General features: G+C 37.4%; 1 protein-coding gene across 9 annotated transcripts in view; it reads left to right on the forward strand.

The window, feature by feature from the left end:
* The window catches only part of ZMYND11 (zinc finger MYND-type containing 11), a 170,897-nt gene that overhangs the window by 119,209 nt on the left and 25,087 nt on the right, over positions 1–26,601 (forward strand). For all 9 annotated transcript variants that reach the window (XM_066384347.1, XM_066384352.1, XM_066384346.1 and 6 more), the window contains 8 exons: positions 6,402–6,479; positions 6,951–7,043; positions 9,149–9,236; positions 9,787–9,842; positions 11,984–12,061; positions 13,034–13,152; positions 20,968–21,175; positions 22,128–22,196. In XM_066384347.1, coding sequence (XP_066240444.1) covers positions 6,402–6,479; positions 6,951–7,043; positions 9,149–9,236; positions 9,787–9,842; positions 11,984–12,061; positions 13,034–13,152; positions 20,968–21,175; positions 22,128–22,196 — 789 coding nt within the window. The remainder of the gene's footprint in view (positions 1–6,401; positions 6,480–6,950; positions 7,044–9,148; positions 9,237–9,786; positions 9,843–11,983; positions 12,062–13,033; positions 13,153–20,967; positions 21,176–22,127; positions 22,197–26,601) is intronic.

The raw sequence follows: 26,601 nt of genomic DNA on the forward strand, positions 1-26,601 counted from the left end.
GAACTTTTAGACCACTTCCACCAGACCAGCTCTACTGATAAAGTATCAAACATTGGGGTTTCTTATGAATACTTTGATTCCTTTGCGTTCTATCATTACAAATTGTTGTAGAGAATACTTTAGAGCCTCTAATTTCAGTAACAACATAGGTGATTTATGTGCAGATAAAATTTATTCTGATTCTTTCCTGTGATTATAGATAGTTACAGAAGAGAGCTTGGATCTTCTTGATTCCTAAAACAATATAGGTAATTTAGATGCAGATTAGTGTTGCTTCACTAACATCCAAGAACCACCTGTACCAGAATCACCTGGTGTGCTTATTTAGAACACAGCCTCTGGGCTGAGGCTCAGGAACATGCCTTTCAGCAAGTGCCCCAGAATTGTGAGCTTATTAACATTTAAATGAGCCTTTGGTTGTTAGAGGCCAACAGTGATGTTTAGGTATCATCTGGCAATGAAATGATTCACGCAGTAGAAGTAAACAATGGTTTATAGTGGCCAAAATATGCTAGCACAGCTTGGGTGTGTGATTAGCTGTTTCACATTTTGGATGGATCTTGTATTGTCCAGTTCAACTGCTTGGAATATTTTTTCTAGTAGACAGTGAAGTTGGTTAGTAATAACTGTCCTGAGTTCAATTCACCTGGCAAAAGAACACTGAACTGGACTGTTATGGACCCTGCTTTCTAGAACTTAAGAGAATCTAGTCAAGGGTTGGCAAGCTACAGCCCCATGGGCTATATCCAGCTTTCCACCTGTTTTTGTACTGAATATAAGCTAAGAGTGGGGTTTACATTTTTAAATATTTGAAGAAAAATCAAAAGAGGAATATTTTGTGACATGAAAATTATAAGAAATTACAATTTTAGTTTCCATGAGTTTTATTAGAACATAGCCACACTCATAGAATGTGTCTGCATTATTTACTTCACCATGGCAGTTGAGTAGTTGAAGCAGACACCAACTGTATGTCCTCAAAGACCAAAATAGTTTTTGTCTGGCCCTCCAGGGAAAAAGTTTGCCAAACCTGGTGAACCTGCTTCTGAAGACTATTCTGGTTATTGGGAACCCCCCAAAAGTACAAGGATCTTGTCTTTCTTTTGTCACAGACTTGGGACTTGGATTGGAACTCCAGCAACACAAATACGTATCTAAGAAGATACCGTGGTTTCTGATTTTGCATTTTTTTTCTTTTGGATATTTGATATACTGAAATGATACTTCTACAAGTTCATTTTCTGCTAAAATATGTTTCTACAATTTAAAGCAATGTATCTAGGGAACATTGAAAATTCCAGACCAATTAATCCTGATTGTACCTTTGAAAAATGAGGCTTGGGCATTGTAATCAATGATGAGATGTGGATCTTTTACCTTCTTCCAGAGAAAGACCTTAAGTCACTGAGAGTGATACTTTAGTTATGTTTTATCTGTGGTATCATTAGATTCATATGATTTGCTATATCCCAGTAATTGTTTATAATTGGCTTAAGAATCTCTTACTGGGGAAGATGCTCAAGATTTTGTTACTTTTTTCCTTGAAGTAGAGGAAAGCAGCTCCTCAGTTGTCTATAACGTACTTAAGAGCTACATACTTTAGTGGTTGTGGTATGCATGTTTGTAACATAGCTTTAGCCATGTAATTATTGTCATTTTAAAATGATTACAACAACTTTGGCCATGGAATGGAAAGTTTGCCTCTTGATAATATGCAAACTTTGACCCAAATCACTCCTGTTTGCTACTGGTTGATACGAACAGTTATCAGAACTTGACCGCACTTTACTAGGATGGATTCTGAGCTGTACACTGTTACAAGAGGCCTTTACTGAGAGGAGTCATGAGATCACAAGTAGAGAGTAGGCACAGTTCTTCAGAGCCTGAGAAAGAATTGGATCTGAAATAATCTGTAGATATTATACAGCATTATTTTTATGTTTTTTGAAACTGTTAAGAGCTATCTGCTTAGTATATTATAAACAGAATAGCATTTACCTTAGAAGCTAACCCTTTACTTTCAATTAGTCGCTTTTTCTCAAGCCACCATAATAAGTGCCTTGGTTTGGCTTCCAGGCACCAACTGAGACATTCTGCTGTGTCGTGTAAGGCAGCTCACGTATTACCTTAGAAATCCCTGGAAGTGTAGTTTTGTTGATTTCTTTTGTGAAATACTTAATCTCTAAATTGTAATTGGAAACTGTCAGAAAGAATGCTTACAAGTTTAGCAAATGTGAAAGCATGTGACAGCAAGTGTGTTGTCCCTACAGATTGTTGGGAGAGGTTTTGCATCTGCTCAGAGTCCTCTCTTTGTTCAGTTTGCTAAGGAAGCGCTTGGGCCCATGGTCTTTGGAACAGGCTCCTTTCCGCCTCCTGGACGTGTCTTGAGCTGCATGAGGTCCAGGCACAGAGCTCTGTGCTCCAGGGCAGCTGTTCTCTTACCAACCCTAGTGCATGTATGCATTTCAGTTTTTGTCCTGCATCTTCAGTAGAATCCGTATTTGCCACCTGAAAAGATATGTTGGGCACCAGTAGAAAATTAACAAGTAGCAGAGGCTTTCAACAACAACAACAACTGTGAAGCTAATTTTGGTGAATCCTTCCATATGGCTCAAATTATTGAAGTTTCTAATACAGTACATGCAAAAAGAATGAACAAATAAAACATAGGAGAGATGCATTTCTGTTTGAGCAAGTACACAGAGAAAGTTACTAAAGTTACTAGGACTGGCATCACTTTAAAAAAGAACTTCTGAAGAACCACTTGACATTTCTCAGTATAGCAGCCAAAGATACAGTTGGGACCACTGTACCTGTTTGTGTAAGTACATTGCCTCTTTAATAATGCTGGCCAGTAATTCTCAGTCAAGGTCACATTTTAGAAACATACAGCAAGTGCCTAAGCCTTTCCCCAGGCAATGTTAGCAGACTCTCTGGGTAGCACCTTGATATCAGTAGGCCTTTTCTTTGAGGTAAAATTTACTTTGCAGGGCTTTGGGCAAGTCTTGAATGTGCCGTTTGATGAACAAATGCACACACCTGTATAACAAAATCCCACAGAGACAGAGGATGTGACCATTGAATCCTCTTCCCCCAGACAGCCATCGTTCTCATTACTTTGCATCACAGATGTATTGTGCCTGTTCTGGAAATTTATATAAGTGGTTTTTAAAAAAAAAGATTTTCCAGGTGGTTCTAATTCACAGCCACAGTTGATCAGAGCTGAATTAGGAATACCTAAGTCTGGATAACACTTTATTAACGGGGTAGAAGATCTAGAGTAAATGGAGCTATGAAGGATGATGAAATTGGAGCTATGAAGGATGTCATGGGTCATATGTAGTTAGCCATGGAAGTCATCTGTCCCGCTTGTGTTTCCTTTTACATTCTGCTTGAAATAGTCATTTTAACACGTTCATATCACCACTTTTAATTGCATAGTAGAAGAGAGATACTCTAGCAACTTGACTCTTAGCAAATTTAAACATGATATAAAAACAGATCATCATCCTATATTTGTCGTTTATTTTTGTGAAATTAAGAACCTCAGCCTGAACACTGCATTTGCAGTCTTCCCAACAAGAAAGAAGTGTTGCTGCACGTGGTTACAGTAATTGAGCAGTTCGTTCTTAATGTTTAAACAGATGAAACCAAAGTGAAAGCATTGTGAGAGATGTGACACCCATGTTTTGTGTAGAAAAGAAGTAGAAACTGAAAATGAACTTTGTTCAAATAGGAACAATTTAGTGCACAAGTTGACTAAACTTAAGCAAAGTAAAATAAATTTTTCCCTACTATGTCAAAGTGTTTTCAGTTTTATACAAAGACTGATGTAGTTAGGATGTTTTGGCTATAGTGATATTCTGATTCTAGCACTGCATCACTTTTGTCCATAGAGAAACATTGAATTGCTTTATTTTCTAAGACTCTCTAAACAGAAAAGGTTAGATTCCTCCTAACATGAAACACTTCATATGTTGATGTTTAGAGCACAGAACTGAGAAAAACGTTCCTGCGAACACGTGGAATATACAACAGCCCAAGGGCCATGTTGTGGTAGATGCAGTGAGGCACCCATTTCCACTCTCACTGCTCAGTTGACTGCAGGCAATATGGAGGAAACACTATATTTCAGCACCACACAAAGTGGTGGTTGTATATTTCCTTTAATAATGTTACCTATTAAAAGAATCATAGCCCCACAGATAGTATCAATAGACTTCTAACTTGATGTACATTACTATTATGTCTGAATTTACACAAATTTATGATTCAATGATCAGATTGATATTTGGGATCAGCAGTTTTAGTGCTATACCCAAAATATTTGGCACGATAAAGCATATAGCTGGAAGCATTTGTTTTTATTCTTTTAAAGGGAATGTAGGTTTTCCAAGAGGTGAGAAAACAGCCTGTTGGCCCTCCACTTTTGTCCCTTCCCTATGTCCGAAAGTTTATCAAACTGTTTAGTATAAAAAGCAGTGCATAGGAAGATGTCCATGGTGCAGAAACATTTGTCCAGAAGTGTTAGTAGCCGATTATACTTCAGATCCACTAAGAACTCCCTCTATACTCTTGTGTGATTTGCAGAATTCAGGAACAGAGTGTAGTTCTCTGTTGTGTTCTGGCTTACAGAAGGGGGCTCATTAATATGTAGTTTTCACACGTTTGTATACAAGAGAATCCCTGCGGATCTTGATAAAAGTGACAGTTCACAAGCTATATCAAAGCCCTCCTTTCCCTAAAATTATAAACCTGGGGTCTAAGAAGTGTCATTGCTTTTTAAACTACATCTACACCACTGGTGCTTGGTCTTGGCTATGTGTCACAACCACTTGAGAAATTAATAAATAGATAAGTGAGCCTGACCAGGCAGTGGTGCAGTGGATGGAGTGTCGGCCTGGAACACCGAGGACCCAGGTTCAAAACCCTGAGGTCACCAACTTGAGCATGGAGTCGCTAGCGTGCACATGGGATCATAAACATAACCCCATGGTCGCTGGCTTGATCCCAAAGGTCACTGGCTTGAGCAAGAGGTCACTGGTTCAGCTGGAGCCCCCCCAGTCAAGGCACATATAAGAAAGCAATCAGTGAACAACTAAGGTACCACAGTAAAGAATTGGTGCTTTTCATCTGTCTCCCTTCCTGTCTGTCTCTCTCGCTAAAAAAAATAAATAGATGGTGAACAAGCATATGCAGAACACAGGACCTTCACCCAGAAATTCCAGCTCAGAGGTGAAGTCCCAACTACATTTCAAGAAGTACCACCACTGTCTGAGTATAGCCAGGGTTGAGAACTGCTCTATAATCGGTGTAAATGCAAAAGCTGTGTGCACAGGTCATAACATAAACCTGGGTAAGGAAGGAACCACTGAATGTGTCTATGCATCAAAGAATTCAGGCGAGAAGTGGAGGGAACAAATCACTTTAAATGTGAAATCTGTGAAACAGTCGCCAGCTAAGAAGATGCTTTTCTACTTTTTATTCAAATATTTTTATACTGTATGTATAATCAGTGTGCTTAAGCTTTAGCTAAGACTTTTCAGTTACATGAGAAATGTTTGTTTCTTTAGTGTATTAAGCATATACAGTTTCTTTGGGGGTAATCATCTAGTGGCCTGGAAGAGTTCAAGTGCCTGTCCAAGAGTGGCCCAGATACACTCAGTCCTCTACTGTGCTGTCTACTTGTGGCCAAGTGTCTGCTGTGGTTTCTAAACGTTGACTAAAAAGAAATGGGAATGTTTGTCTTTGTTCTCTGGCTGTCTGGAAAAGATATAAAAGAATCTCGGGTTTTTTTCTTCATGTGAAGTTAGACTTTCTGAGAGATAAATGGAAGAACTTAATTAGCTTTTAGGCCAAGCTAATAAAAATTGGAATTATTATTGAATAGATCAGTAGCACTTTAAAATAGATACATAGGTGTGTGCCAGTGCACCGCACATAATTCACAAATGATACAGACTTTTAATAACGTTTTTTAATGAAGAATAATGTTATCTTTAAGTTCACCATTTCTAGTTTAAAATGCACACTAAAGGACTTAAGCCATTGATTTTTTTTTGTTTTGTAAAATGAGTGATTCTGTATTATGTCATTATGTTATCTTCATTATTGTCATTTTTTTTTCATCTGAAAATCTGGTTTAAGTTTCAAAATATCAAGAAACAACTGCTTAATTCTCTAAGGTATTATTTCAAGTACAACATAATATTTTTTGATTCTTATGGTAAATGCTATTTTTGCTATGCAAATTTTAAATATTTTTCTATCAAATACATTGGAAAGAGTATGTCTTTGAAATAAATTTTTACAGACTAATATTTTATATATAAAAGCATTTTACATGGATAAAGACATAAAAATTATCAGATTTTATATCTGGCCTTTTTCATTTTTAACAGAGCATCAAGAAGAAAAATACAAACAAACAAGAGATGAGCACATACCTGCGGTTCATTGTCTCCCGCATGAAGGAAAGGGTGAGTCTTGCCCGTGGGGATTGCCTTGAGTCTCCCAATTAGACTTCACTCCAGGTCACTCTTTAAAAGTTAATGACTTACAAGTAACAGATATGTATAGAGAAGTTTCAAGAGTGGGAACCACTGCTGTCATATTTTATTTGTACAGTTAATCTATAATAGGCTGTTCGATTTCTTTTTGTTTTGTTTTTGATTTAGAACAGACATTTCTCTAGTTTTATTAGATTAGAAATATTTATATTATTACAATTTTGTTTTATCAGAATGAATGTTTTCATTTACAGTTAGTGTTTAAAATGAAATTGAACTTTCCAAAATTACTGTTCTATCAAAACCTTAAGAAATGCCATGTTAAACTATATATATAGTGCGTGTACATTTTTCTGTTAAGTTCTAAAGTACTTATTTAGAAATTGATATTTTACCTCTCTCTAGGCATGTTTAAAACTGATGTATCTAATGACCTTTCAGGCTATAGACCTTAATAAAAAGGGGAAGGACAGCAAACATCCGATGTACCGGAGGCTGGTGCACTCAGCAGTCGACGTCCCCACCATACAAGAGGTAAAGCCAGGCCTTCCGTCCTGCTTCAGATTCACCCGGTGGCTCCCAGGTGACTGAGAGACTTGCAGCTGAGCGTGATTCTGGGTGCCCTTCCTTCTTGAGGAGGGTGCACCTGCTCACTATTTCAGTAGAACCACCACATGTGCATGGCTGCTGTTTTAAATTCTGTGTGCTCGCTCTAGTGCAAATTGGGTGTCATCTTTTGAAAGGCCTGGTTTTAAGCAACCTGTAGGTTCTTGATATTTGTTGGTTAAAGCAAATGGATAGTAGCCTGGTCAATTTAATAATATTTTTGGTGTAGAGAATTCACATCTAGACATGGGTCCCTAGTTTCAGCAAGTAGCACTTGGGAGTTTTTCTCAAGGAAAAATAAGAGCATAGAACTAACCTAGAGTCTTGGGAAACAATGAAATGTACTTGAACAAAATAGTTATTCTTAAAGTTCTTAATTTTATCAATGCTAGCTGAGGATTGTTAGGTTTGTTAATATTTAATTACTAATTACAGTAAAATTTCACAGAACATGTAAACATGTTTTCAGTTAGGCTTGCTTAATTACTAATTCTATACCTTATGTGTCATTTTGAAATTTTAAAATCTAATGGTTGACCATAATAGCTTATAGGAAGACTATAAGAATTATTTGAAATTATCTTACAAGTTTCCTAATCCCCATAGCAGCTGAGAAGGACTGGAGGTTGTTTTGTTAAAGTGGCTGGCAAATCCTTCAGTATAAACAAGTAATTGAAATTTTACCTACCACCCACAGATTTTATAGCCTCAGGCATAGCCTGTTTTCCTAAACTCTGAGGCTTCTGAAGTATGATGAACCCAGCTGCCTTTCCTGCCTGTGCCTCTGCTCCTGCAGCTTCCCCTTCCTGTATGGCACCTTCCAGATCCCCAATCTGATCCCATTGGCTCATAGAGAACAATACTATATGGGTGGATATTTTGTCTTGGTCCTCTGCTTGGCAAGCTGGCCTTGAGAAAAAAGCACCATAGGGAAAATAGAGGAAGCCATGATTTTTATGCTTTGAGGAGTTTATAATCCAGACCAAAATGCAAGCCATGAGGTACATACTTCACAAATCACAATGGTGTGGTTGTCCTCCACCTGGGAGTCTATTGGGCTACCTGGGGAGCTCCAGACAATGCCTACACCTGAGCATACAGGACCCCAATACGATCAGAAATTCATTATTTGTAAATAAGCCCTGTGGCCCATGTGATGGACAGGAGGCAGGTACCTTCAGCTAGGGAATCTAGGGGGGAAGCCTTCCTGAAAAAAGGAAAACTGAATTGGATCTTAGAAAATTTCAATAGAAAGGTCGATTATCTTAATAATTCTGTAGAGGCCTTAGCATTTTAGCATTTAGTAGCCAAGCAATTTCAAACCTATTTCCTAAAAATATCACCAGGATAAAAAATTGTGTTCTTGCTGTCATTCTTTCTTAAAAAAGTTTGTCTTCCCCCAGAAACCCCTCAGATGTCCTCCATAATTCCATCTCTTTGGCAGCTAAAAACACAGCTACAGAGAAGTCAATGATGGAAATCCTTGACATATATCACTCCAATGGAGAAGAAACCCTGACATTGTATCAGTGCCTAAAAGAACATCTGGGCCTTTACTTTTTTTATTATTTATAAATTAGTACTTAGTCCCAATTCAGATTTATAAACGTGTCTTTAGTTATGTTAAACTGTCAGAGAGGCTAACAGTTCTTTTTTTTTTCCTTTTCTTGTCTTTACTCTCCTGTGTTATAAAATTTGGAGATATGTAGGTAGTTAGGGTCTTATCAACCACACACTGCAAAGCTTTCACTATTTACAAAGCTTATCAATAGTTTAGGCTGCCAAGTTCACTCTAGTAAATTAATCCATAGGACAGTGGTGGCTGGAGGATATCTGATCTGTTACATTTTACCATAGTGTCACCTGACTGTCCGTGGAGTTGTGGGTTTCTCTTGCACAGTGTCTGTCAGTACTTGGGACAGAGTAGCTGTGATGTCTGGGAAATTCTGCTCTGTTCCATATTCTACATGTTAGCATAATACAGACAAATATTTTCACTAGTAACTCTTGCCATTTTGTTTTGACCACTGCAGAAAGTGAATGAAGGGAAATACCGAAGTTATGAAGAGTTCAAAGCTGATGCTCAGCTACTTCTCCACAACACAGTGATTTTCTATGGAGGTTGGATATTTTTTGGTTTTTGTTTTGCAATTTTTTTATACCATTTACATTCCATGTTGAAAAATATTTTTTATTAAACATATTAAATTTAATATTTTAATGATCTGTAAGTAATAATGTTATGGTTTAATCTTAAAAATATTTAGTAATGTTAGTTATAGCTTATAGAATTGATTGTTCTAAAGCAAAATACTAGTACAATAAATGATGAAAGTATTACTTTTTATAGTTTTACATATAAACTTATAAACTTAGTTGAAAGGCTTTTTATAAGCATTGTGATTAATTCTGTTTGTTTCCTAATTAGTATCTTTTAAAGGTAAAGAAAGAGGCTGCTCTGTATAGGAGAATTAGTGTTGTGTTAGATGTGAAATTAAAGCTGCCTGTAGAATTTTATTTTGCTATCTGAAATTTATTTAAAATATACATTTTGTTTTAAATGGTATATCTCCACTTCTGTCAAAATGAAAGACATTTTAAATGAGTATGTTAATTTTGATTGTCTTATGTTCCCAGATTGCTGGTAATAGATATTTGTCTTTAATTACAGCAGACAGTGAGCAAGCTGACATAGCAAGGATGCTGTATAAAGATACCTGTCATGAGGTACTGTCCGTGCCTAATAAAACTCGCGCTACATTCCAGATTAACTTATTTCAGAATTTCACTTGTCTTACATATATTTTAATTTTTTCATTTCTTTTAAATATAATTTTACCACTGCTCACAAAAATTAGGGGATCAAAGCCTGACCTGTGGTGGCGCAGTGGATAAAGCATCGACCTGGAATGCTGAGGTTGCTGGTTCAAAATCCCAGGCTTGCCTGGCCAAAGCACATATGAGAGTTGATGCTTCTTGTTCCTCCCCCTTCTCTCTCCCTTTCTCTCCCTCTCTCTAAAAATGAATAAAATCCAAAAAACAACAACCAAAAAATCCCCACAAAAATTAGGGGATCAGGGAACATGCAAATACTCCAATACTTTCAGCCTTTTGTATAGTGCAGTTTCACCAATGAAATAAAAGTTGGTTTTGCATCTCATTTGCATAATCAAGTAACTTTTTGACATGTCGTTTGCTTTTCTGATGATTTTGTTTAATTTTAAAAAATGAAATGCTTTCTTTTATCACTTCGTATTTTTGTGAGCAGTATATTTTCATGTTTGGCATACATAGAAAATAATACAAATAGAAAATAATTCTGGAAGACTATTTTCAGAGGCATTCTGGGAGATTTAGTACTAAGGAACTTCTACAAAGAAAATTTGCTCTTTTTTAACTACCCTTAAGGTTCTGGGTTTTTTGTTTTTGGAGAGAGAGAGAGACAGAAAGACAGAAAGGGAGAGAGTTGAGAAGCATCAACTCGTAATAGCACTTTAGTTGTTCATTGATTGCTTTCTCATATCTGCCTTGCCTGGGGGGCTCTAGCTGAGCCAGTGACCCCTTGCTCAAACCAAATGAGCCCACTCTCAAGTCAGAGACCTTAGGCTTTCAAACTTGGGTCCTCAGCCTCCCTAGTTGATACTCTATTCACTGTACTACCACCTGGTCAGGCGCTACACTTAAGGTATTAGTTACCTAATGCATGTGCATGTTTTGTATGGTGTAGGTGTTCAACAGGTGTTACCCTATTTGAATAAAATATACTACGAAGACAAAAAAGAGTAAATAAATGAATTATATATTTTGGGAAGTTTTTTTGTGCATGGTCTTATTTGAAATACTCATTTGTAACCATGTCTTTGCGAAAGTGTCTCAATTATTTTTGTTTCTTGAGTTAATTTCAAATCTGACTTTTAAAAATTCATTTAGCAAGTATTTATTGAGTGTCCACTATGTGGTATGCAGTGTGTTGGGAAGAATGAAATAGTAATCGTGGTACTGGCTTCTTTCTGATGGAGATATATTCTGAAGGGGGAGACTCAAAAAACCCCACAAAATATGTTTCTTTATAAGTTGTAAAAGAATGTTATGAAAGAAAACAAGGACTGCCTGACCAGGCGGTGGCGCAGTGGATAGAGCGTTGGACTAGGATGCGGAGGACCCAGGTTTGAGACCCTGAGGTCGCCAGCTTGAGCACGGGCTCATCTGGTTTGAGCAAAGCTCACCAGCTTGGACCCAAGGTCGCTAGCTTGAGCAAGGGATCACTCAGTCTGCTGAAGCCTGCCCCCCCGCCCCTCCCCCGCCCCCCATCAAGGCACATATGAGAAAGCAATCAATGAACAACTAAGGTGTCGCAACGAAAAATGAATGATAGATGCTTCTCATCTCTCTCTGTTCCTATTTGTCCCTGTCTATCCCTCTCTCTGACTCTCTGTCTCTGTAAAAAAAAAATTAAATTAAATAAAAACAAGGACTAAAATGGAGAATATGGCAAAGTAAGGATGGCTGTTATTGGTAGTGGATATTTTATGTAAAGATGAAGACGACCTTTCTGAGGAAATTGCATTAATCCAAGTGCTAAATAGTCAAAGGCACCGGTGAAGCTGGAAAGCAGAGGTCAAACATGCCAGGCCTTGTAAGGAATTTGTCTTCTATTTTGAGTGCAGTCCAGGACCAAGGGGGTAATTTTAAAGGAAAGCAGCACGTTTTTCCAGTATTATTGAAATCTTAAAATTTAAGCTTAGGAACAAAATTTAAGGCTATTTGTGTATATGAATGAGAATGTTAATTTGCATGGATCTGTTTTATGTAGTGTAATGCACATGTGTATTTTACATAGGCTAAAATAGTTGCTTTTTTTTTTTCAGCTGGATGAGCTGCAGCTTTGCAAGAACTGCTTCTATTTGTCAAATGCTCGTCCTGACAATTGGTTCTGCTATCCTTGTGTATGTGACATTTGTGGTTTTTGTTTTTTACCTCTTAAATTTATGATGCTCTAAGGAAGTTTATTTAGTTTGCTCAAAGGTTATAATCTTTCCTAAATATGCTTTTTTATATAATGTTATGTATGGTTTTAATGAGTATAAAAACTGAGACATGGGAAAAACAACTTGGGATATTCATTTCAGACTTTAAAATGAGGAATTTAGGAATAAACATTGAGTCCCATAATAGATTTTGGTTTTCCTTTCATTCTTTCATAAGAAGTCTAAGGATTTGTATGTGTTTATAGCTGTGTAATTTCCCCTAAAATGACATGATTTGAGGAAGGGAACTGACAAGAAGTCTATGAGTGTTTTGGGGACCCCAAAGGTACGGGTATTAAAGGTCACCAGTCTTCAAGAAGTCACTGTGCTTTTCAGTTCTTTGACAGTTTTATTAACCCTTTGAGTAGTGAGTTTTTTTCATGCTCGCTGATCCCCAGGAGTGAGTTTTGTTTTTTGTTTTTTGAAAAAATGAAATTAGTTCCAGTTACTCTGGATGGTCAGGAGGCACAAGGATGTACATGAACATTCGTACTACTCAAAGTATTCAATTTAAGAAATTTTGGATCTCTGATTAGGTAGGTTTGAATCGGCCTAAAATTCTCCCATTTCTAACAGGCTCATGAAACACAGTGAGGGCCTCTGTTTGCCCCACTGCCTCATTACATAGTGCTATTAAGTGAGAAGTTTTCCTATCTCTTCAGAAATGATGGTCCATTTCCTACTCCAATGCATACTTTAATTTTTGAGGTTTTTCTTGGAGGCAACATCAGTCAATCCCAGAGGAAAAAAAGTTTTTTGTGTTTAGTTAGGAGCAAAAAGAAATGTTTTCAACATAATGAATTATACTTGACTAAATAGTTCAATATTAATGATTATTTGTATCTAATACTTTAAAAATAATATGACAAGGTAAAACATTTTATTTTCCAGATACCTAATCATGAACTGGTTTGGGCTAAAATGAAAGGTTTTGGATTCTGGCCAGCCAAAGTCATGCAGAAAGAGGACAATCAGGTTGACGTCCGCTTCTTTGGTCACCACCATCAAAGGTAATCACAATACCATGTTCAGCAGTCATAGATGAGCTTCTAAGGCAGTGGTTGTCAACCTTTCTAATGCCGTGACCCCGCAATACAGTTCCTCATGTTGCGGTGACCCCAAACCAAAAAATAATTTTGGTGGCTACTTCATAACTGGAATTTTGCTACAGTTATGATTCAGAATATAAATACCTGATATGCATAATGTATTTTCCGATGGCTTTAGGCGACCCCGCTGGGGTCGCGACCCACAGGTTGAGAACCGCTATTCTAAGGAGTTCTGAGACCAAGTCCGGCTGTTGTCAGTGTTCCAGTGGCCTCATTAGAAACAGAATGAAGTTTTTTTTAAATTAAAGAAATAAATCATCACATAACTTGACTAGTCAACTACCAATGATTTGTATAAGTTATGTTTCTAGGTATATTTCAGATATTGTTTACTAAGCAAGACAATTTCAGTAACTAACACTGTTGAACTCTTAGATGCATGCTAATGTTCAGACTGAATTCCTAATGACAGTGGAGGGAGACCAATCTTGAGGGTGTGTCCATTTCATAGTATTGTAATGACATTATGGTTGTTTCAACCATCTTTTCAAGGCTCTGTTAAAGAGACATAGACAAGGCCCTGGCCCAGTTGGCTCAGTGGAGTGGGCTAGAGAGTTATCACAACATGCCAAGGTTGCAGGTTCAATCACCAGTCAGGGCACATACAGGAATCAAACAATAAATGCATAAATAAGTGGAACAACAAATCTCTTTCTCTCTCCCTCCCCCTCCCTCTCCCCCTCCCCCTTCCCTTCCCTCTTCCCCTCCCCTTCCCCTCCCCTTCCCCTCCCCTCCCCTTCCCCTCCCCTCCCCCCTCCCTTTCCCTCTCCCTCCCCTTTCTCTTACCCCTTTTCCCCCCTTTTCCCCTTCTTCCCCCTTTTCCTCTTCTTCCCCCTTTTCCTCTTCTTCCCCCTTCCCCTTTCTCCTCCCTTCTTCTCTCTCTAAAACTTAATTTTTTAAAAAAGCCATACAAAAATAATCAACTTTGGAGTAGAAGAGAGTGTCATTCTTGAGATTTAAGAATGTATATGAAGGCCCTGGCCGGTTGGCTCAGTGGTAGAGCGTCAGCCCGGCGTGCAGGAGTCCCGGGCTAGATTCCCAGCCAGGGCATACAGGAGAAGCGCCCATCTGCTTCTCCACCCCTCCCCCTCTCCTTCCTCTCTGTCTCTCTCTTCCCCTCCTGCAGCAAGGCTCCATTGGAGCAAAGATGGCCCCGGGCGCTGGGGATGGCTCCTTGGCCTCTGCCCCAGGCGCTAGAGTGGCTCTGGTAGCAACAGAGCAACGCCCCAGAGGGGCAGAGCATCGCCCCCTGGTGGGCAGAGCTTCGCCCCCTGGTGGGTGTGCCGGGTGGATCCCGGTTGGGCGCATGCGGGAGTCTGACTGTCTCTCCCGTTTCCAGCTTCAAAAAAAAAAATAAAAATAAAAAGAATGTATATGAATACTTTGTGTGCATATGAATTACATGCATAACCTGACCTGTGGTGGCGCAGTGGGTAAAGTGTCAACTTAGAATGCTGAGGTCGTGGGTTTGAAACCCTGGGCTTGCCTGGTCAAGGCACATATGGAAGTTGATGCTTCCTGCTCATTTCCCCTTCCCTCTCTCTCTTTCTCTTTCTCCCTCCCTCCCACCCTCTAAAAATGAATAAATAAAATCTAAAAGAAAATTATAATTAAAAAAAAATTGTATGCATAGAACTACCAGACATTGTTTCCAATCTAGATTTTAAAGTTTCTCTTCTAGGAACATGTATACATAAAAGCTTCAAAATTGACATTTTAAGAATATATGTATCTCAAGGGTAAAAACTTTGTTTCATTGTATTATTTTTTTTAATTTTATTGGTCTTAGAGAGAGAGGAAGGGAGAGAGAGCAAAAGAAAAGCATTTATTTGTTCCACCTATCTGTTCACTCACTGATCGGTTCTTACATGTGCCCTGATTGGAGATCAAACCTGAAACCTTGGTATATCAGAATGATACTCTAACTAGCTGAGCTACCCACTGGGCAAAAACTGTTTATTATATTAAAATTATTTTTGGCATAGTTAATTAAGTATTTCACACAAAAATGCTAAATTATACAGTAAAATTATAGCTACCTCCTCTATTAAAGCCTTAAATTTTATTGCACATTGAAAATTAGAAAATCTAAAATATTATTCTAAATAATGTGTCATTAAAGTATTGACTGTAAAAGTAAATTTAAGTGTTATGAACTATCATAGGACTCAGAGATTAATGAAACTAATCAAGCCATACCAGGAAAAACAATTCACATGAAATTTAGGAGGCTTCATTTAATACAGATATTAAAGGTAAAATGCCAAAAGTCAGCCACATGATCAGGGATTTAAATTTACAATCCATGAAGTGATTGTCTCCTGTCATACCTGGAAGATAAGTATCTTGTATAGTTGTTATTACTATAAGAGAAGGTATAGAACAAGGGACTTGATTTCTCTTCATAGTGAATTTTTACCTAGTCTTCATTTAATTGAAATAGAAGTTTAGTTCTAAGAAACCTGTGAATCATATAAATTTCCAAAGAAAAAGTACTAGTCATTTTTTTTCTTTTTCATAGATAGATGCACACTTAGCTGACACGGTTTTTCATGGCAAGAAACATTAGTTAAATAGTGATGCTGTAATTTAATACAAAATGAATGTTTTAATTGTATAATTATTAAGTGGTAATTTTTAATGTTACATGCTCACGTTTTATTCATTTTGTTTCAGTTTCCCATCAAAAAGGGCAGGGAAGCAGTGCACACTTTACAAGTGAGTTGAGGGCAGTGTCTCTGTAGAAACACTAACTTGTATAAATCTCTAAATTGATACCAGGGAAGATTGAGTGGTTAGATTTGTGTCCTTGTGCCATCATTTTCTACTCTAGTCTTAGACAGATTAGTCTCTTTGAGCCTTGTTTCCTCACTTGTAAAATAGAGGCTTCAATAGTAACTTAGAGTTTTGTAAGGTTTAAAGAAATTTTTATATATAAAAACCTAAGCATAGTGCCTGGTATGTAGCAAATAGTAAAGTTTAGCATTATAATACAACTATGCAAACTACAGAGGAAAAGTTAGATTCACTTTTTTTAAATTTTGTCAAATAAAACAGTTAACTTAGAAAAACAAGAATCTGGTTATGTACTTCTAGGTTAGACTAACTGACAGAATTTACCTGTAATTTTTTTTCTCTTTCATCAATTTCCAAACAGCTTTATGCTGCTCACAAAAATTAGGGGATCAAGGAACGTGCAGATACTCCAGTACTTCCAGCCTTTTGTCTAGTGCATTTTCACCAATGAAATAAAAGTTGGTTTTGCATCGCATTTGCATAATTGAACAGCTTTCTTTGACTTGTTTGCTTTTCTGATGTTCTTGTTTAATAGAAAATAATCAAATGCTTTTTTTCATATTCATTTTGAAATATCCCCTAATTTTGTGAACAGTATATCTTCAGCTATGAGTGATATTTTATTGTTAATTTGTTTTTATGTCATTAATTATTCAGAAAATATTTTAAAGACTATTTGAGCTAATCTATACGGCTCCTTAGAGTAAGTTTGCAATCTGAAGAGAATAAAAACAATTAAATTTCCAAAGAGGGTTTTTTTCCCTAAAACTTCTTATTTTCTGTTAGATTTTATCTAAAAAATGCTGGACAGATGGGACCCGAAGGCTTTTATTTTAGAAAATAAAAAATCTACAATTTTACAATCAGTCTAGTCTTTTTACTTTCCTTGTTACAGTGTGACCAATAAGATATTTGAAGTGAAGGACTGATGAGGGAATACCTATTACTAATTTTACTCTATCATGTTAGAACTTAATTTATTAAATATATCATGAGTATAACTTTAAAAATTTTACTCGCCCTGGCCGGTTGGCTCAGTGGTAGAGCGTCGGCCTGGCGTGCAGAAGTCTCGGGTTCGATTCCCGGCCAGGGCACACAGGAGAAGCGCCCATCTGCTTCTCCACCCCTCCCCCTCTCCTTCCTCTTGGTCTCTCTCTTCCCCTCCCGCAGCGAGGCTCCATTGGAGCAAAGATGGCCCGGGCGCTAGGGATGGCTCCTTGGCCTCTGCCCCAGGCGCTAGAGTGGCTCTGGTCGCAACAGAGCGACACCACGGAGGGGCAGAGCATCACCCCCTGGTGGCAGAGCGTGTCGCCCCCTGGTGGGCGTGCCGGGTGGATCCCGGTCGGGCACGTGTGGGAGTCTGTCTGACTGTCTCTCCCCGTTTCCAGCTTCAGAAAAAATACAAATATATATATACTCATGAGTTTTAATAACCTGAGCAACATGTTCTACCCTAGTAAGTGCCCCATAGCTACAAGTTTTAAGTTTTCATTAAGCTTTTTATTTTTAAACTCTTGTAACCAGTTCAGTAGTATTAAATACATTCACACTGTTACATAGGAGTCAGCACCAATAAATATTCTTCTGCCAGTTCATATCTTTACATATAGGTAGAAAAATATGTTTTAACAAATATATGATTTCGGACTAGTCCCTTCTGTACATTCAGAACATGCTACTTCATCCCTTCACTCTGAGCAAGTTGTAATGTTTTAGGGAGAAAGGCAACTAGGATCCCTCTGAGTTCAAATGGGGGTTTTGTAGTATTTGCAAGGTTTTGCCTGCCAGAATAAAAAAAGTAGCCAATGAAGTCTTTGTGTCAGCAAGGTGAAATCTTTCTCCTGCGTGTAGCTGGAGGGTGGGGGGGCATAGCCAGGATGAGCTGGCAGGAGGAACTCAGGAAACTACAAGAAAATAATAATGTTTTTAATTTCATTTGCCATCAGATCCTTGAGCCATTTTATTCTGCATATACTCAGCATTCAGTGTATAGATAAAGTCAAATTAGATTATACCTTTATTGAACACTTTAAATTATGGAGTGTTTGCCATTTTCGCTTTAATTTTTCTATAGACCAGATTGCATACCCACTGATATCCTTTAAAACTAAAATCTGATTACAGTAATGGAGTTGATTAAAAGAGGATAGGAATGTATTATGAACTCCTTTAAGAGTTAAGTCCCATCTATATTAAAATAGATATGAATCAATTTTATTATATCCATGGGATAAATAGATAATTTAAGTTAAGGGGAAAATACTCTCATAGTTCAGGGGTTTGTTTCAGGTAGTCAGCACTGTTCATAACAGAACTGACTTAAAACCCACTGCTTTTAAAAACTGAAGTAAGATATTTTTATTGATTGGTATATAATAGGTGCTCAATAAATATTTGTTGACAAAGTAAATATATACAATATTCAATCAAGATCTAGTGGCTAGGAACTCTTCCACAAGCAAAATTTCCGACACTTTTTTTTTTTTTTGTAAGCGATAGAGAGGAACAGATAGGGACAGACAGAAAGGGAGAGAGATGAGAAGCATCAGTTCTTTGTTGCAGCACCTTAGTTGTTCATTAATTGCTTTCTCATGTGCCTTGACCAGTAGGCTACAGCAGTACGAGTCACCCCTTGCTCAAGTCAGTGACCTTGGGCTTCAAGCCAGTGACCTTTGGATTCAAGCCAGCAACCATGGGGTCATGTGTATGATCCCACACTCAAGCTGGTGAGACTGCGCTCAAGCCTGTGACCTTGAGGTTTCAAACCTGGGTCCTCTGCATCCCAATTCGACACACTGTCCACTGCCCCACCACCGCTTGGTCAGGCTCCTATGCACTTTTTACATTAGAGTTTAGAGTTTTCAAAGTGTATTTTTGATTTCTAATAAAGCACTTATGTCAGAAAAGACATTGTTAATGTGAAAGTTAAATATTTACATAGCAGTTTAAACTTAATTTTTAGTTATCAACGTATAATAATATGAATTATTATGTAAAAAGTGCTTTTAAATTGTAAAGCAAGTAGCTTGACTTCTGACTTGCTTGTAGAAGCTATTATTCTGGTTCAGGCCTGTGCGCCACGATTCTAAGATTACTTTAGAACAATTGCAGGCCTAGTATAACAATCGCAGGTTTATTATATCTAAAACTCAATAATGATAGGCCAGGAATGACAACTGTGATATCTTATACATTGTAAACAGAATACTGAAAAGAATAAATCTTTCTATGTTCATAGTGCTGTATCCTAGCTTATATCCTATGCTCTAGAAAATGTCTTCCTAACTGCTTCTCACAAACCATTATAGTTTCCTGTCTCATTTGTGACATTCCCCTGTCCCAGATTTCTCTCCTCTACCAGTCTCCTATTTAAATCTTATGTATCTTTCAAGATCAGACTACTCACAACCAAATGAAACTCATTTCCTCTCCAGAGCACCCTAGCATCACCTTGACTACTTGCTGCATTGCATTCTTATCATTTCCAGTTCTTTCTGACAAAGTATAAGGTCCTTAAAGGCAGAGGCAAGGTATGTAGAACTGTATGTATAGAATTAGGCACAGTGACTTCCCTCACTGAGCTCCAGCCACTAAATAATAGCTTATCTTAACCCTCACTTAACAGTCAAGATCAGATCGTCTCCTTCACTGTTGTATGCTTTGTGGTGCCTTCATTGGTACACAGTAAGCAGCATTCTAAATGAGTACTAATTTGTCCAGTCTAATGATTAATACCCAGGAAAGTTTTCTTGAATTTTTGGCATTTTCCCCAATAAAACCAAGTATAGTTTTTCATTCTGTTTAGACCAAGATTACATTTAATTCAGTGACTCTTGAAGTCGTGTTCATAGCTATATATTTGGTTGCTGAATGATATAAACACTTCTTTATTCATTAAGCATGGTTCATCTAATGAATAGGATGTGATATAAATATAACTCACTAATAGTTTTTTGAAGCCCTCATTAAGTGTATGTGTCTCATGAAAATTTCTGGGCATTTTTAAATGATTCTTGTAGTTCTTTTTTCTAATTTTTTTTTTAAGTGAGAAGCAGGGATGCAGAAAGACAGACTCCCACATGTGCCCAACAGGGGGGGTGCACCCTGTGGGGGGTGCTCTTCCCATCTGGGACCGTTGCTCTGTTGCTTGCCAGCTAAGCTATTTTAGTGCCTGAGATGAGGCCATGGAGCCATCGTTTAAGTGCCCAGGGCCAACTTGCTCCAACCATGCCATGGCTGTGGAGGGGAAGAGAAAGAAAGAGAAGGGAAAAGGATAGGGGTGGAGGAGCAGATGATCGCTTCTCCTGTGTGCCCTGAGACTCAAACCTGGGATATCCATACACTAGGCCAACGCTCTACCACTGAGCCAGCTGGCCTGGGCCAATTCTTGTCGTTCTAATCTCTGAATAACTACATTTTGAGTAATTTATAGAATTTAGATCAACAAGAGATAACATTTTGGAAAGGACTCATACAGAATGGTTGTATAAGCCATGATAAGCTTAAGCTGGTTAAAGAAAACAGTGGATAGCCCTGGCCAGATAGCTCGGTTGGTTGGAGCATCGTCCTGAAGGACAGAGGTTGCCAGTTCAGTCCCTGGTCAGGGCACATACAGGAACAGATGTTCTTATTTCTCTCCTGCTCTCAAATAAATATCTCCTATAAAATAAAAAAATAAAAAAAGAAAGTAAACAGTGAACAGTTCTGAGATATTTGAATCACTTCAATTCTGAGAACTTTGCTTTAATGACTAAAAACAACAGAAGTTACCTCACCTGTTTTCTACTTGGTAAGAGTTTCTTTTTTTTCAAGCCATCACTAAGAGCCTCAGTAAATTGGAATTCCACAAATCATACTTTACAGTGGGTAGAGTCCACCACCAATTTGGAGATTTCTAACAATACCTTTAAATGTTGCTAGGGCTTGGATTCCTTCTGAAAACATACAGGATATCACAGTCAATGTCCATCGGCTGCATGTTAAGCGCAGTATGGGTTGGAAAAAGGCTTGTGATGAGCTGGAACTGCATCAGCGTTTCCTTCGTGAGGGAAGATTTTGGAAGTCTAAGAATGAGGACCGTGGGGAGGAGGAGGCAGAATCCAGTATCTCCTCTACCAGCAATGAGCAGGTGAGTGGTGTCCCCATAGATAGAAACTACCCATCAGTTATTTTAAATGTGAACATTGTTAGTGCACACTCCTCACTATAAAGAGCAGATTCTAACATTATTCCTTCTTTTCATGTAAACATTTGTAAAGTGCTCTGCAAAAGAAACTGAACTCAATTCAAGTAGCTAAGCTACCCACAACCCTGATCTGACCCTGCCAGTTTGAAGAGAGTACCATATTTACCCATGTAACAGATGTACCCTTTTTCGAAAAATTTGGGGTCTAAAAACTGGGTGTGTCTTATACAGTGGTTATAGTTTTTCTGCTTGCATTTTGCACTTATTTTTGTACTCATTGTTGTAGATGAATAAAACTTGAGTTCCATAGCTTTATGTAATACATTTCTATTTTCAGATTTTGGGCCCCAAAATTAAGGTGTGTCTTATACATGGGGATACAATAAATGTGCTGCTCCTCTTCCAAAAGCCCATTTGTTCTTTCAAGCCATGCACATCAGAGTACTAATGAGAAAGTGGTAACTTCAGAAACAGAGCAAGTAACTTCATACCTGTGGGTCCATGGTTAGTACAGTGGTCCCTCATCTATTGCGGGGGTTAGGTTCCAGAAAATCCATGATGTAGCAACCTTATATTTATTATTTATTTATTTTTAAGGCTTTATAAATCTTCTCCACACTTTCATAAACCTTTCCCCACACTATTAACCTTTCCCACACTTATTTTGCTTATTTTACCACAAAAATAATTAAAATAATATATAAAAATACCTATATACTGCAAAATTCCGCCATATAATGAAAAATTCATGATACAAAATTAGATACATACAATTTAAAAATTAGTGATACTGCGAAAAGTGAACTGTAATATGGTTAGGGACGACTATATTTTCAGCAGAGAAGTGTTTCCTATTATCTGTAGTAATATGCTGTTACTTTTATGGCACCCACAGCTAAAGGTCACTCAAGAACCAAGAGCAAAGAAAGGGCGACGTAATCAAAGTGTGGAACCCAAAAAGGAAGTAAGTTGTGCATCTTACATTTTCTAGGTGGCTTGACATAGGAAATGTTTTCTTTTTTTTTTTTTTTTTATTTATTTTTTATTTATTCATTTTAGAGAGGAGAGGGAGAGACAGAGAGAGAGAGAGAGAGAGAAGGGGGGGAGGAGCTGGAAGCATCAACTCCCATATGTGCCTTGACCAGGCAAGCCCAGGGTTTTGAACCGGCGACCTCAGCATTTCCAGGTCGACACTTTATCCACTGCGCCACCACAGGTCAGGCGGAAATGTTTTCAAAGTTATGGTCAAGACAGTTGCTCATGATGTGCACTTGTGAAATGCATTGTCGTCAGTCAGATAATACCAAACAAGTGTGAACCCAGTCCTCTGACCTTTCTGTCATTAAATGTTATCACTGGAGTAGTGCACACTTGTCATGTCTCTGCCTCGGTTAGGCAGCCACTAACGAAGTGGGAGTGCACTTTGCAGAGTTTCCTAGACCTTTGGTATGTTCTCATAGCATTATTAAACATAAAGTATTTATCTAGCACATCAGTTAGGCCAACAGTTTAAAACTGAAGAAAACTATGGTAAGCTCAGCCTTTTGTAAAAGTTATAAAACCAGGCGTAAATCTGGAAAGTCCAAACATAAATTCAATGAAAAATGGTTTAGGATTTTAGGAAATGAGTTAATGAATCAAATCCAAAAAAAGTGCCTATAAATTGATAATGATTTTCTATCATAAAATTTTTTGTTTAGTCTTAGAAGCAAAAAAAAAAAAAAAAAAGAAATTATATTAATATGTAATGAAATTATAGATGAGGTTATGGTTTAGAATTACTGAACTCAATTGTATGGTTGTATTTTTTTCAATTTTTAATTTTGTTTTTTTTTTATTAATTTTAATGGGGTGACTGACAAATCAGGGTACATATGTTCAGAGAAAACAGCTCTAGGTTATTTTGCCATTTGCTTATGCTGCATTCCCATCACCCAAAGTCCAATTGTCTTCTGTCACCTTCTAACTGGTTTACTTTGTGCCCCTCCCTCCCCCATCCCCCTCCCTCTCCTTCCCCCACCCCGTAACCCCCACACTCTTGTCCATGTCTCTGAGTCTTATTTTTATGTCCCACCTATGTATGGAATCATATACTTATTAGTTTTTTCTGATTTACTTATTTTGCTCAGTATAATGTTATCAAGGTTCATCCATGTTGTTGTAAATGATCCGATGTCATCATTTCTTATGGCTGAGTAGTATTCCATAGTATATATATGTACCAAAGCTTTTTAATCCACTCGTCCTCTGACAGACACTTGGGCTGTTTCCAGGTCTTTGCTATTGTGAACAATGCTGCCATAAACATGGGGGTGCATTTCTTCTTTTCAAACAGTGCTATAGTGTTCTTGGAGTATATTCCTAACAGTGGGATAGCTGGGTCAAAAGGCAGTTCGATTTTTAATTTCTTGAGGAATCTCCATACTGTTTTCCACAGTGGCTGCACCAGTCTGCATTCCCACCAGCAGTGCAGGAGGGTTCCCTTTTCTCCACATCCTCGCCAGCACTTGTTCTGTGTTGTTTTGTTGATGAGTGCCATTCTGACTGGTGTGAGGTGATATCTCATTGTGGTTTTAATTTGCATTTCTCTAATGATTAGTGATGTTGAGCATTTTTTTATATGTCTATTGGCCATCTGTATGTCCTCTTTGGAGAAGTGTCTATTCATTTCTTTTGCCCATTTTTGGATTGGATTTTTTGTCTTCCTGGTATTAAGTTTTACAAGTTCTTTATAAATTTTGGTTATTTATTAACTCCTTATCAGATGCAGTATCAAATATATTCTCCCATTGTGTAGTTTGTCTTTTTATTTTGTTCTTATTGTCTTTAGCTGTGCAGAAGCTTTTTAGTTTGATAAAGTCCCATTTGTTTATCCTGTCTTTTATTTCACTTGCCTGTGGAGACAAATCGGCAAATATATTGCTGCGAGAAATGTCAGAGAGCTTACTGCCTATGTTTTCTTCTAAGATGCTTATGGTTTCACAGCTTACATTTAAGTCTTTTATCCATTTTGAGTTGATTTTTATAAATGCTGTAAGTTGGTGGTCTAGTTTCATTTTTTTGCAGGTAGCTGTCCAATTTTCCCAACACCATTTGTTAAAGAGGCTGTCTTTACTTCAATGTATGCTCTTACCTCCTTTGTCAAATATCAGTTGTCCATAAAGGTGTGGGTTTATTTCTGGGTTCTCAGTTCTGTTCCATTGATCTAAATGCCTGTTCCTATATAGCCTGACCTGTGGTGGCGCAGTGGATAAAGCGTGAACCTGGAAACACTGAGGTTGCTGGTTCAAAACCGTGGCTTCCCTGGTCAAGGCACATATGGGAGTTGATGCTTCCTGCTCCTCCTCCTTCTCTCTCTCTCTCTCTCTATCTCCCCCTCCTATCTAAAATGGAAAAAAAAAATTAAAAAGAAAAAAAGACATCCCTATATATAATAAACTCAAAATTAAATGCCTGTTCTTATGCCAATACCAGGCTGTTTTGAGTACAATGGCCTTATAGTATAACTTGATATCCGGAAGTGTGATACCACCCACTCTATTCTTCCTTTTCAAGATTGCTGAGGTTATTCGTGTTCTCTTTTGGTTCTATACAAATTTTTGGAATATGTGTTCTATATCTTTGAAGTAAGTTATTGGTATTTTAATTGGTATTGCATTGAATTTATAAATTGCTTTGGGTAATATAGACATTGTTTATTCTTCCTAACCATGAGCATGGTATATGCTTCCACTTGTTTGTATCTTCCCTGATTTCTTTTATCAATGTTTTATAATTTTCCGAGTACAAGTCTTTAATCTCCCTGGTTAAATTTATTCCTAGTTACTTTATTCTTTTGGTTGCAGTGGTAAAGGGGATGGATTCCTTAATTTCTCTTTCTGACAGTTCATTGTTAGTGTATAAAAATGCCTCTGATTTCTGAGTATTAATTTTATATCCTGCCACCTTGCTGAATTCATTTATCAGGTTTAGTAGTTTTTTTACTGCACCCTTAGGGTTTTCTATGTACAATATCATATCATCCTCAAATAATGATAGTTTTACTTCTTCTTTTCCAATTTGGATGTCTTTTATTTCTTTTTCTTATCTGATTGCTGTGGCTAGGACTTCCAGAACTATGTTGAATAAGAGTGTTGAAAGGGGGCACCCCTGCCTTGTTCCTGATCTTAAGGGGATTGCTTTTCATTTTTACCCATTAAGGATAATGTTGGCTGTGGGTTTGTCATAGATGGCTTTTATCATGTTGAGGTATGTTCCTTGTATTCCCACTTTGTTGAGAGTTTTGATCATGAACAGATGCTGGATTTTATCAAATGCTTTTTCTGCATCTATTGAAATTATCATATGGTTTTTCTCCTTCCTTTTATTTATGTGATGAATCACATTGATTGATTTGCGAATATTGTACCAGCCTTGCCTCCCAAGAATAAATCCCACTTGATCATGCTGTATGATTTTTTTCATATATTGCTGGATCCGGTTTGCTAATATTTTGTTGAGGATTTTAGCAACTAAATTCATCAGGGATATTGGCCTATACTTTTCTTTCTTTGTGTTATCTTTGCCTGGTTTTGGAATCAGAATTATGCTCGCCTCATAAAAGGAGCTTGGAAGTCTTCCTTCCTCTTGAATTTTTTTAAATAGTTTGAGAAGGATAGGAGTTAGTTCTTCATTGAATATTTGGTAGAATTCACTTGTGAAGCCATCAGGCCCAGGACTTTTCTTTTTTGGGAGCTTTTTGATAACTGTTTCAATCTCATTTGTTGTAATTGGTTTGTTTAGGTTTTTTGATTCTTCCAGATTAATTTTTGGAAGATTATATGTTTCAAGGAATTTGTCAATTTGATCTAGGTTGTCTAGTTTTTTGGCGTACAGTTCTTCATAGTATTTTCTTACAATATTTTGTATTTCTGTTGTGTCAGTTATTTCTCCACTCTCGTTTCTAATTTTATTTATTTGAGTCCTCTGTCTTTTTTCTTGGTGAGTCTGCTTAAAGGTTCATCAGTCTTGTTTACCTTTTCAAAGAACCAGCTCCTGGTTTCATTGATCCTCTGTATTGTTTCTTTAGCCTCTATGTCATTTATTTCTGCTCTGATCTTTATTATTTCCTTCATTCTATTTTCTCTGGGTTTTACTTGCTGTTGTTTTTCTAGTTCTTTTAGATGTAGGGTCAAGTTGTTTATTTGAGCTTTTTCTAGCTCCTTGAGGTATGCCTGTAATGCTATGAACTTCCCTCTCAAGACTGCTTTTGCTGTGTCCCATAAATTTTGAGTTGATGTATGTTCATTATCATTTGTTTCTAGTAATTTTTTAATTTCTTCTTTGGTCTCATTGTTTACCCATTCGTTATTTAATAACATGCTATTTAG

This window comes from Saccopteryx leptura, chromosome 5 (genome assembly GCF_036850995.1).
Source record: "Saccopteryx leptura isolate mSacLep1 chromosome 5, mSacLep1_pri_phased_curated, whole genome shotgun sequence".
NCBI classification, from domain to species: Eukaryota; Metazoa; Chordata; class Mammalia; order Chiroptera; family Emballonuridae; genus Saccopteryx; species Saccopteryx leptura.